This window comes from Perca fluviatilis, chromosome 14 (genome assembly GCF_010015445.1).
Source record: "Perca fluviatilis chromosome 14, GENO_Pfluv_1.0, whole genome shotgun sequence".
Lineage (NCBI taxonomy): Eukaryota > Metazoa > Chordata > Actinopteri > Perciformes > Percidae > Perca > Perca fluviatilis.
In genome coordinates this window covers 16,281,017-16,293,676 of record NC_053125.1, presented here as the reverse complement: position 1 = coordinate 16,293,676, position 12,660 = coordinate 16,281,017, and the positions used below count along the sequence as shown (strand labels likewise).

The following is a 12,660-nucleotide window of genomic DNA, read 5'->3' as shown; positions in this document are numbered from 1 at the left end:
AGACTTATTTTGTCCTTACTTTCCACCTCTGTGAATTCTGTGGAAAAGAATTTAATCCACATAATAACCCTCACTTAAAGTAAATTGTGCGTGTGTGCCCAGGTAGTCTAAAGCCATGCTTACAGCAGTGCAAGCTGTACTAAGGCTATGCTTTAAGCTGAAAGCTTTAATTAGCACTACACACAAAGCACAGCTGACACTAATCGGGATGTCTTTGGTTTATGACTACATGTCTGCACAGTATTGGACAGATTAAAAATTGATTTTTTTTAATTGACAGCAGAAAAATCTGGGGACGAAGAACATACAACAAGCAACAACACCTCGAAATCATAGACTGTAAAAATAAAGAGAAAAACTACAGGGTGTGATACATTAGGACAATGTTGCAAACTTGTAATGACCTCAGAAATAATTTGACATGGCATTAATGACATTGCTACAATTCAATTCAATTTTATTTATAGTATCAAATCATAACAAGAGTTATCTCGAGACACTTTACAGATGGAGTAGGTCTAGACCACACTCTATAAATTCCAAAGCCCCAACAATTACAGTAATTCCCTCAAGAGCAAGCATTAGCAGTGGCTATTGCAACAGTGGCGAGGAAAAACTCCCTTTTAGGAAGAAACCTCGGCAGACCCAGACTCTTGGTAGGCGGTGTCTGACTGGGCCGGTTGGGGGTGTGATTAACAGTGGCAATAATATTCACATTAAAGATAATGGAACAGTGACTTTGAAGGTCATCGTGGAAGTTCATGTCATAGCAGGGCACATCGTGTCATACTGAGTAGTGCAGTCTCCTATACCGGATCCTGACTACTCTGTGCGTATGAACATCACAGCAGGGCGTTGCGGGATGTAACGTGGCGCTGCAGAGCATGGGTGGATGCGGCGGACGCAGCAGGACGCAGCAGGACGCAGCAGGACGCAGCAGGACGCAGCAGGACGCAGCAGGACGCGGCCGGGAATTGCAGAGGAAGAAGAAACATAAGGACTCCGGGGAGTAAACTCCCCAGAGCTAGGTTAGTAACAAGCATTTCTGGGACAGGATGCATACAAAAGGAAACAACCGAAAACAGAGATGAGAGAGCAGCTCAGTGTGTCATAGGAAGAAAGGATGGACTGCATTACATTAATAATTTTAAATGTGAATTTGTTTCATTTGTTTTACATTTTTGGGAATTTAAAATAATTTACAGAATCATTAGGATTCGTCCTATGGCGAACATTAATGTCTGTGCAAATTCTTATAACAAACCATACAGTGGTTGTTGAGATATTTCTGTATGGGCCAGCGTGGTGGACCGACCAACCAACTGGCAGACCAACATTGCCAAACACAGATGCCTTGCTGCTAGCTGGTGTCGCAGTAAATAGGTCATAACACAAACACACACACACACACACACACACACACACACACACACACACACACTCTGTCCATTAGCACACACCTGCAGAAACATACATTTTCCATATATTCCATGACCCTAACAACAACAACACAGAGCTGGAACATAACGGGCACACTGTACTCTGAATTGTACATACATTGCTTTTGGCCATGAGTCAGTGTAATTCATGTTTTCCCTGTATCAAACAGCCTTCTGTCCTCTCAATATTACATTCATTAACCTTTTCCTTTCTTCTTCTCATAACACACCTCCTCACCAGTCACTTCCACTTCCCTCCTCATCCTCTCCCCACTCCCCCTTTTGAACCTTGCGTCTCTCCACGCCTCTACTCTTGATTCTCCCTCCTTCCTCTTCTTCTCCTCTCCCGTCTTTTCCTAACCTCTGAGGACAGCAGGATGGAGGACAGGGTGTGGACTGTGTGCTTTCTTGTCATTCTGACACTGGGATGGACTGACGCTCAGAGTCACAACTTCACCAGGTAAGCTGAGATATTTGAGATATATCCCAGTGTGTGTGGCAACTCCATGGCTATCAATGTCCCTCTTGTGCATCTGTTTTCTTGCCTACATCCTGCGTGTGCACATGTGGCATGCCGTTTTCAAGCCCACATCTGTCTAGATTAACTACTGTGTGTGTGTGTGTGTGTGTGTGTGTGTGTGTGTGTGTGTGTGTGTGTGTGTGTGTGTGTGTGTGTGTGTGCGTGTGTGTGTGTGTGTGTGTTTTCCTCTGGTTGCAGTATTATGATTACAGAAAGCGCAGTAGAAATAGAAGGTTGCAGTGGAAGATGTGGTTGGCATCCCGTAAACACACAAAATGATAGCATGCTGTAATTGATGTAGCGATTTAACTGGGAAGATGTACAGTAGCTTGCCCTCACGTCTGATGTTTTTGTTAAAGCTGGAAATAAATTCTGACTTTTAGCCTCTAAAGCCATAGTTTTGACTCTGTAAATGTTGAATTTCATTTTTAGAGATGCTTGTTAAAGCTGCCTTGTGCACTGCTATAGCTACTTACACACACACACACACACACACACACACACACACACACACACACACACACACACACACACACACACACATATACAGGGTGTAAATTGAACACAAACAAAATGCCTGTGGGCTTTTCAGCTCCAGAGGGTCAGAAGGGAGGGACTCCACTGCCACTGGGTTTTTCTGACCAAATGCGGCCTTATAGTACCGCAGCAGAAACAACGCATGCTTGAAGAGCATGACAGAAACGAAAAAGGGCCACTAAATGGGTTGATGATCACAAAAATGTAAAAGATGACAATTTTGGACCTTTGTTTCTCCAAGAAACAATCACAAAACAACAAAAATTTAGCAACAAAGTCAAGTTTGATGATAAAACGCAGCCCATTTTAAAGACTTTAACTAACTGACAAGATGCCAGAGCAGCCAACATCTAAATTAACGTCTGCTGTTAAATTAGAAGTTAAGGCTTGCCCTGCTTTGATCGGTTTATCTGAGTTTGTGTCACCAAACTCCATGTGAGTGGGCTGTTTAAAGTACCTGCCTGCTAAAAGTAAATACGTGTTACTGACAACTTTCTTGTGGCACAGCCAGTGTGTGGAGAAATCTCACCGCACATATACTGTATATTGACAGTCTTCCTGGCTTGGTTTGACCAACTTTTAAAGAAAAAAACAAACCAGGATCGAGAGTTCATTGGGAACCTCCCCGGACTCGGGGAACAGAGACAGACTGTGCCACTGTGGTTTTCAGTGTGGATGTAAAAGTGTGTGCATGCGCTCTGCCTTACTACTTTCAGTAAAGCTGTGTTTTCTTCCAGTGCAGCAAGTTAAAAGCAGTCGATGGTGGTTGTGTATTACTCTTTTTAGGCCCATCTTCCACTGTGGAGGCCACCTGGTCACAGACACAGGCATCGTGGCCAGTGAAGGATTCCCCAGTTACTACAAACCCAACAGTAAATGCACCTGGTACATCACTGTGAGTCATTATTTAATCACTACACCATTACATTGGGCACAAACTCAACAGAGTGGCTGATATTGTCATCTGACCAGGGTGTGCATCAAAAAGAAAATCCAATTCATTCACAATAAGCGTAGGAAATTAAGGGGAACAAAGGACAAAAATGCCTCAACAAATCTCAGAATGCCCCAAAAAAATGAATCGAGGGGCAAGCGTTGCCGCCAAGATTTCAATTAAAATATATATATATATATTATATTTACCAGTTTAGGCCAATATCCTAATCGTACATTAATTCATTTCATTTCCATTTCTGTCTTTAACATAGAAACAAACAGTGCTGTTACATATAAATGCACTGATAAAAAGTATGCTTTCTATTTACTCATGTTGGCACAGGTGTTGAATACTGTATGCATTTTAATCTGGGCTCATTTTACATAAAAAAAACAACAACTTTGGGTGCCCATATAGCTCAGTTGGTAGAGCAGGTGCCCATATGTAGAGGTTTACTCCTCGACCCAGGTAGCCCGTGTTCGGCTCCGACCTGCGGCCCTTTGCTGCATGTCATTCCCCCTCTCTCCCCCCTCTCATGTCTTCATCTGTCCTCTCAAAAATAAAGTCTGAAAATGCCCAAAAAATAATCTTTAATAAACAAAATAAAAAAAGCAACTTTATGAAGTGCCCACCAAAATGTTGTAAATGTCAGAGTGTCTTAAAAAAATTAAAGTTTCCTAAAAGTTGCCCTGGAAATAATTTTTTTAATTTCCAACACATGGTAAAACTACACAGGTGATCATTATTGGCTGATTAGACCTCCTCTCAGGTGTGAACAGACAGTGCTTGATTGGCATCTCCCTGACTCCCCCGTTAGCTTTGTTACATCAGCTAGGGCAGACAAATTACACCTTTAGCATCTTATTAGTGTGGTGTTTGTTATTATAATTAATTAATAATAGCTCTGGTCACCTTCAACCAATCAGCCAAAATAAGTGAAAACACCTGCGTCAGTGTACAATTAAGGATAATGGTAAACATACTGTAACAGTAGCAAGAAGAGAACATTCATAAAGTCAGTAAACTAAATAACGTTAGTTACACAAGCAGCAGCTAAGTTACTCATGCTAACATTAGCCACCATTAGCAACTGGTCATTACAGGCCAAATGAGGCTATAGTGACAAAAGCTCTGAGTTTATTAAATGAGTTGAACTTCTCAAAATGTCCTATTTTGTCTTTCAGAAATTATAGTGTCGCTTCAAGGTGCTCTTTTTCCATTTCTGTATTAATTGATAACATCTTGTAAGTAACTTTTGTGGGTTGTGTTGAGTTCCAGTTTTAATTCTCAGGTTCCAACATTTAGTGCTAACTTTTGAACATACAGAAATGTGGACTAAAAAGTGAACTGGTGTTGAGTTCTATTTGACTTAAAACCAATTTTCCCCTTGAGTAGTTTTAGATTTGGACAAACAAGCATAAAACAAACAGAGATTAAAGCCTACAGCCTGACAGCAGGATGCCTAAAACTCTTCCACTATAGATTAAAGTGACTGTCCTTATACCTTCTCAGCTTGATCTGGAACATACCATCTGCTCAGGTAAACACAGGGTGAGCTAGACTAATACAAAGCTCATGAAGAGTACTAAATAACAAACAAAACCTTAATTTAAGATTCCTTTGTTAACTGCAGACAATCACATTTTATCTTTGGCCACACACTGAGTGCTCAACTTTAAAAGAAAGTAATTCACTGCAGAACAGTTTTACTGCTTCTCTCACAACTTGGCAGAGCCCTCTCACTGCCTGCGTAGAGGACCTAATGATAAGCACCTGTTGTTACTTTAACTAATTAAGCCGATGATCGTCATCAACATGACAAGCAGAACACCAACTTTTAACACTTTTTACAAGCTTTATTTGGTTTCTTTTATAATCTGATTGATAAATGAACAGATTAATTCAAACATTGGATCTAAAATTAATTATTTAACACACAAAGAAAAACTGTTAATGTTGGGAAATATCGCCTGCTAAGGCAGCCTTTTTTAAACTCATGACTCCATCCATGTATTTTAAGACTGTGCCATTACACCACATTTATTAATCTAAAAAAAAATTGTGTATCACTTTATACACGTTTCACGTATAAATCGGTTATATTTGGAAAACTTTGAGATATTGACTAGAATTTAAACTGAAGTTCTGCTGCTTCGTCAGCATAGTACATCTTAAAACTACCCAAAAATCTAACACTTCAAATGCAATCTATGAGGGTATATCAATGTTTGTTTTGATGAAAACATTTGAAATTTTTCATAATCTGTGGTCACACGAGGCTTTTTCGAGCAATCTTTCCTCAAAGCATCACCTGTCGCCCCCTCTAGGTCCCAGAGGGCCACGTGGTCATGCTGTCTTTCCGCCTCTTCGACATGGAGGCTGACCCCACCTGTCGGTACGACTACCTGGACGTCTACAATGGTCACACCCGCTTGGTGCAGAAGCTGGGTCGTTTCTGTGGGACGTTCCGGCCTGGAGCCCTCATCTCCACCTCCAACACCATGATGTTAGACATGGTGTCAGACGATGCTACTGGAGGAAGAGGCTTTCTCGCTTCCTTTAGCGCAGGGAAGCCACATGTGGAAGGTGTGGACATGTAATCCCACAGAGACACACAGGCCACGATAAATTACTGAAGATGAAGCTACGCAGTTTTGTGTAGTGATTTTCTAGTAATAGATAACAGCACTGTGGCCGTATTGGCTGATGTTCTTACATATTTTTATTGTCTTTGAAAAAGGGTAACACAATCATCTCTGGAATAAACAAATCACTTATCTGTCAGATATATGAAAGCTTATCAGCATCCCCTTAAAAAGCATATATGTTTCTTTTTGCCTCAAATACAGTACCACAGTTAAAAAACATCCTTCTCTTATTTGAAAGAGGTGCATTAGCATTTCCAATTTTTTTTCTATTCCCATAGAGAATCAGTTCTGTGGAGGACGTCTGACCAAATCGCAGGGATCTGTCAAGACGCCCAACTGGCCCAACTCTAATTACCCAGCAGGCATCAGCTGCTCCTGGCACATCTCTGTAGAACCAAGCAATGTGAGCTATTGCAATTTGTATTTCTTACTACCGTAGTTGTATACCTAAAATGTCCCCTTTTAAAGACTCAGACAGTGACTTATTAGAATATCATTATAAACGTAATGATTTTACATTAGTCATCAACAGACGTGTTGAAGTCTAAAATTTCAATTCATTTTTGCAGTCTATGCAAAATTGTTTGTTTTTAATTGTGTACTTAATTAAAAGTTTAGAAGGCATTTGAATCTTATTCATGTTTCTGAAATTGGCATGAAATTCTGAAATTGGCATGAAATTTTGGTGAAAAGTAATAGCGGGAATCAGCGCTAATCATATTAAGCTAGGCTAAGTAGCTAGGCTAGTTACTAGTCCACTTGGAATGAAATACAAACTTAACAACAGGTCGACACAAAAGCTGTCTAAAATGAATATGTTGCTAGGTTAGCTAGCTAGTTTTTTCTAGCTTGCTAGCTTGGAATAGAAAAAAAATGTTGACTGTTGTGAAGGCTTAAATCTGGTTAATGGAAAGCACTGCACAGACTCGTTGGAAAAGGGTAAGAAATGTATAGTAAAATGGTTTTATCCTCATTAGATAGGTAGAAAAATATCCACAATGTTAACATTATAGATTTTAGATTTTCTAGGTGTGTTGAATAAGGTTAGTTGATGCAGGAGAAGGAGAAATTTAAATAGAAGTGAAGGGGCCTGTCACAAGGAAATGTTCAACCTCAGGTCCCTGATCTAGTGTATGTGTGTGTGAGTGTGTGACAGCGGCCTTATGACGAAGTTCAAATGAAAGACTTCATTGAGTGCCTGAAGGTGTGTTCATGTGTACCAAGAGATTGAACGTAAGGAAAGATGGAAGGAAGCGCGAGCGAGGGAGAGAGTAAATGCCCTTCTGTATTTCAGAAGTCTGGCCCTTCTCCTCCTCCTCCACCACTATTACCTACTGTACTGCACTGTGCTGGATTCATGAAAACCAGTCAGGAATAAAAATGTACCAGCTCACATCATTCATTCCCCGTCATAAATTTCATAGTTTGTGCTGGCATGTTTTGTGTGTTCATTGCCACCTCTTCCCCAGGTGATCGAGGTGAAGTTTGTGAAGCTGGACTTGGAGGCTGACATGTACTGTCGCTACGACTACGTGGCATTGTTCAACGGGGGAGAGAGGGATAACTCGCGGCGGATTGGTAAATTCTGCGGAGATAGGTCACCAGGGTGAGATTACTGATCAGGAATGGGTGGCAAAAGAGACCAAACACTAACGGTTCTTTGCATTTCCACATGTGTCTTTCCCCTTTGCTAATCCTCCTCCTTCACACCTTTTTTCTGTCTATTTTCCCTTTCCTTTACATAGAACAATAGTGACAAACGGGAACGAGCTCCTTGTCCAGTTCATCTCTGACCTAAGCGTAACGTCAGATGGCTTCATGGCCCACTACTCCAGTGTGCCCCGCGGGTCTCGGATGCCCACCGTCGGGGGAGACTTCATCTTTCGACCTGAGACGACCTCCTCAACGCCACAAAGAACAGTCGTGAAGCCAAACAAACCCACCAAACCAACCCCCAAACCTAGGCCTGGCCTCCAGCCTAAACCCACCCCAAAACCAACAAAAAAGCCACTAGTGAAGATACCGCTGAAACCTCCACCACGCAAACCTATTGTCAAGCCTGCAGTCAAGCCCACGGCTAAACCCAAACCAGCTAAACCCACACCTAAAGCACCTGTGAAAAAGCCTGCCTCTAAACCTGGAACTACACCTACATCCAAACCTAAGATTATTAAGCCAGCGCTCAAACCATTCTTGAAGCCTAAACCCACACGTAAGCCTGCACTGAAGACCAAGCCCACCTTAAAACCTGGTGTCAAACCAGTAAAGCCAACCTCCAAGAGTGGAGTTAAACCAACAGCCAAACCCAAGATTAAGCCTAAGGTGACACCTAAACCTGGAGTTAGCAAAACAGTGACGAAGAAGCCTTTTGTGAGCAAGAAACGTAAGTGGAAGTAATTGATTTCTAAGTTAACAATCTGCACTTTGCTTTTATGTACACCCATATCATGAAGCAAGTTAATGTGCTTATCATGTTTGTGTTTGTTGTCGTGTGTGTGTGTTTGTTTGTTTGTTTGTTTGTTTGTTTGTTTGTTTGTTTGTGTGTGTGTGTGTGTTTCTTCAGCTTTACCACTGAACCCACTGTGTATAAAAGCCTGTAAGAGGACAGGAACTCTCCAATCCAGCTTCTGCCCTCATGACTTTGGTAAGCGACATCAGCTGCCCCTCGAGTCTGCATTAAAATTATTTAGTTTGGCTGGTTTGGTGTATTGGTGTATAATTTGGTGTATAATTTGTGAAAGAAATACCATTCAATTACTTTCTCTTACTTAGCGTTCTTTCTTATTTTTCTCTTTTATACTTATCTGTCTTTCAGTGATTACGGGTAAGGTTACATCTGTGACCACTGGTCCGAGGGGCTCAGCGACAGTTGAGGTATACATAATCAAGGCCTATAAGGCAGGACAACTGAACATCACCAAATCAGGGCCGATCATGTTGGTCACATTGACCTCCACCTGCAAGAGATGCCCTGGGCTACTCAAAGGTACAATGGAACTAGCTGTATTTACAGCCTTTCTCTACATATCACACACGTAACATTTGTAGTGACTGAAATTTTACCCATAGCATCAACTGTCAGGTAGTGAAAGTTGAAATCAAATGCTAAATCAGGAAACTTTACTACAGACAGTACACAACTACTTTGCATTGATCCTGCAATTTATCCTCTGATGCATAAATAAGGTAAATACTATGCAATATAAAAATAATACTTAAAAAAATGCATCAGTTCTTGCAAATACACAAAAAATACAAACTCAGATCAGTCAGTTTCCCTTCTTTTTCTAATTAATTACTACAAAAAGCACAAACAGTCATTGTATGCAGATGATATGATTCTTTATTTAACCAATATATCCCTATCATAAAAGTCAGTCAATGTAGGAAATAAAACTGTCTGATTACAAATGGAATATGGGATGCAATTGGGTCTTTGTTTGGTTCTTTTTGGAAATAATTATTGTAATAAATAATGACTATTATAGAGAATATAACAAAGAAAAGAGTATTTCAGTATCACTCGCTGATTGAATTGCTACAGTTTATACATTTTCAAATTATATTTGTCCTTAATTTAACCCACCCAGCTCCTCTGAGATGGGTGAGCTGGTATTTAATATATTTTGACAATTTTTGTTTTTGTCTTGTTCAGGCCGGAACTACGTGTTGATGGGAAATGTCGACGCACAGGGCAACGGCCTTCTCAGCCCCTCCAGCTTCACTCTCCTCTATAAGCCCATCCACGCCAAAGCACTGGCCAACCTCTCACGCAAATCATGCTAACATTACAGGCCAGCCCACCAAAGATGGACAGCCCTGACTAGCTGTCTGAAAACATGTAACTTAACATAAAGAGTGAAAATATTATGCAAACCTAATTTTTTACACAATGCAATACTGTCGTGAAAATTATTTAAAAGAATAAACATACATCAGTAAGTATAATATTTTGTATTTTGTATGTAATTGTATTTTAACATTTCTATGATAAAACATGGGCATCAATAAACCATGATTTTAATATTTCCTTCCTGGTATTTTCCATTAAGTATGACATGTATATCAGACACAGATCAAAACACAGATGAAGTTTATTGTCATTCCACCAACCACCCTGAATTGGGATCTACTGTGTAGGTTTGTTGTCTTTTAGTTCAATCCAACTTTATTTATCCCCCACAAGGGCGTGCATAATCATCATCATCATTACCACCATCAGTCTTGCTTTGAATCGTATCCTAAATATTAAGAAATAGAAACCCGACTTATGAATGAGTTTTCTTTTTTTTTTTTTTATCTTTTTCTGCTGGAAAATAAATGCATCTTGCAGATATAGGTTCCCCTTCCCCCTTTGTGCTAAGCTAAGCTAACCAGCTGCTAGCTATAGCTTCATTTTAACAGTACAGACATGAGAATGGTGTCATTCTTCTCATCGAACTCATGTGTATATATATATATATATATATATATACACACTCAATATAACAAATTGGCAAATAGGAGAATTTAATGAGTTTTCACATTGTAAAAGAGACCATGTGGTTTGTTGACCAGTATCCCATGTGTCTGTCTGGTATCTGAGTGTTTGTTCAGTCAGTTTGTGCCAGGCATTGCCCTCGTCAGCTTCGTATAGAATCCCCACCAAATTTCCCGATCTCTATCAGCAGCTATTAATTCATGTAATGGGGACCTATCTAGCTTTGTGGTGGCACTTGGATGTTATATTTGATGCCTTGTCATCGTGGTCCCCATTTTTCTGGTTTGGTAGTTTAATGGTTACATAATTATTTTTTTTTCCATTATGGAGGTGTGGACAGTTTAACATGAGCTATTTTAGTGCTATTGATTTTAATTCAGAATCATTTTTCTCCAACTTAACTGGGTTTTCTTTATGAGGCATTGCATGTCATGTGGTAAGCTTTTTTCTTAACCACACTTTCGTCACACTCGTCTATTAGTTTATACTCAGCAGAAATACAGTTTCTATTTAACATATAAATACATTTCTATTTTCATTTCAAGAGTTAACAGGTTTATTTCTCTTTTGCAAATTCCCATGCATATCATATCTCTGCTGATTTGCTTTGCCTGTTTTTTTTTGCATGCATGCATGTTTTTGTTCTTTTGCTGCAGCTGTTTTGCTTTGTCTGTTTGTATTACTGCTTGTGTATGCTATCTTGTTCTGTTGTTGTATAGCCCAATGCTTGTGTGGCCTATGTAAGTAGTGGATGTGTTGGAAATGTTTGGATGTGTCTTTTTAATTTTTGACATTTCTTTTTTAGCCCCTCTCCCTCAAGAGGCTGTGTCTTTTGTCAGGCTGCCATTGTAAATAACAATGTGTTTTTCTTAGTAAATAAAAAATAAAAGGCAAACAGGTAGCGTGTCTTGTTGCAGTAATCTGTTATTGTCTTATTGTAATTGGGTTCGTAGATTGAGAAGATTCACACTTTACCTACAGTAGAGAAAAAGAAGCCAATAGTACACTTTGTTCACTTTTTTCACATTTTATGTTACAGCCTCCTGCTAAAATTGTTTAAACAAAACTTCCCCCCTCATCAATCTACACTCAATACCTCATAATGACAAAGCAAAAACAGGAATTTTATAGTGTGGTAGTATTTTTCAAATTTATTAAAAAGAAAAACCCTAAAATATCATATTAACATGCAGACCCTTTAGGACACTTGAAATGTATGTCCACGTGGTGAATTCAGTTGATTGGACATGATTAGGAAAGGCACACACCTAGGTCTCACTGACAATTAAAGGTGCTCCAAGTGATGTGACACGTTTTTTTAGGCTACAACATTTTTCGTCACATAAAGCAAACATCTCCTCACTATCCGTTCGCTGCCTGTCCCCTGAACACACTGTAAAAAAACGAGTGAGGAGATGTTTGCTGTATGTGACAAAAAATGTTGTAGCCTAAAAAACGCGCCACTTCACTTAGAGCACTTTTCATGCTCTTTATTCTAACCTTTGCATTTTTCTTTCAAAACATTATACACCTTAAAATAATTTAAATGAAGTATTTCTTACTCTCACTAATAAAGGTTGTGAACCACTGAGTTAACAAAAGCATAAATGTGTGTGTCCCAGAATGTTGTGAGGATTTCTTCATGTAGCGGCATCAGTGGGACATCTAGTGGCTTGTTAATATTATTTCACTGCATGAAGAGAAAGCTTTAATATGGGTTCTCCCTAAACAACAATTATCAGTCATTCATTCACAGCTGTCAGTTGTATGCAATATTGATGTTTCAGCTCACAGTGTTTTCATCTATAGATGTACTCCTCCTTTTACTGATTGGTCAGTCTACTGCTTCAGCACAAGAAGAGGAGAAGGCTCAAGCAGCTCAAAGCCACTCTAGATGGTATGAGGCTGTTGATGCAGGACGGTAGGAGAATGAAATGCACAGCAGGTTGTAGGCTTCAAGTAGATGTGAGGGGGATGTAGTGCTTTTTTAGACTGTCATTTACAATGTGTCCCACATGTATATACAATTATGCTATAAGACTTAGAAGAGAGAGAAGTATTTGATGGAGTGGTGCAGCCATAAACATCACAGCGTCTTA

The 12,660-nt window shown here is 39.7% G+C and overlaps 1 protein-coding gene across 1 annotated transcript; it reads left to right on the top strand.

Moving 5' to 3' along the window:
- Window positions 1-1,719: 1,719 nt before the first annotated feature.
- pcolceb (procollagen C-endopeptidase enhancer b) lies at window positions 1,720-11,456 on the top strand. Its single transcript, XM_039821440.1, has 9 exons — window positions 1,720-1,899; window positions 3,283-3,391; window positions 5,761-6,019; window positions 6,360-6,484; window positions 7,551-7,687; window positions 7,827-8,464; window positions 8,645-8,725; window positions 8,897-9,067; window positions 9,737-11,456. The coding sequence occupies exons 1-9, from the start codon at window positions 1,817-1,819 to the stop codon at window positions 9,865-9,867; spliced, it is 1,734 nt and encodes a 577-aa protein (XP_039677374.1). The 5' UTR covers window positions 1,720-1,816; the 3' UTR covers window positions 9,868-11,456.
- Window positions 11,457-12,660: the final 1,204 nt, after the last annotated feature.

Bases quoted from the DNA above. Each gene is read 5' to 3' on its own strand.
- pcolceb (XM_039821440.1), top strand. From the start codon at position 1,817: ATGGAGGACAGGGTGTGGACTGTGTGCTTTCTTGTCATTCTGACACTG. The intron at 3,392-5,760 runs GTGAGTCATTAT...CGCCCCCTCTAG, and splicing joins AATGCACCTGGTACATCACT to GTCCCAGAGGGCCACGTGGT. The intron at 7,688-7,826 runs GTGAGATTACTG...TCCTTTACATAG, and splicing joins TGCGGAGATAGGTCACCAGG to AACAATAGTGACAAACGGGA.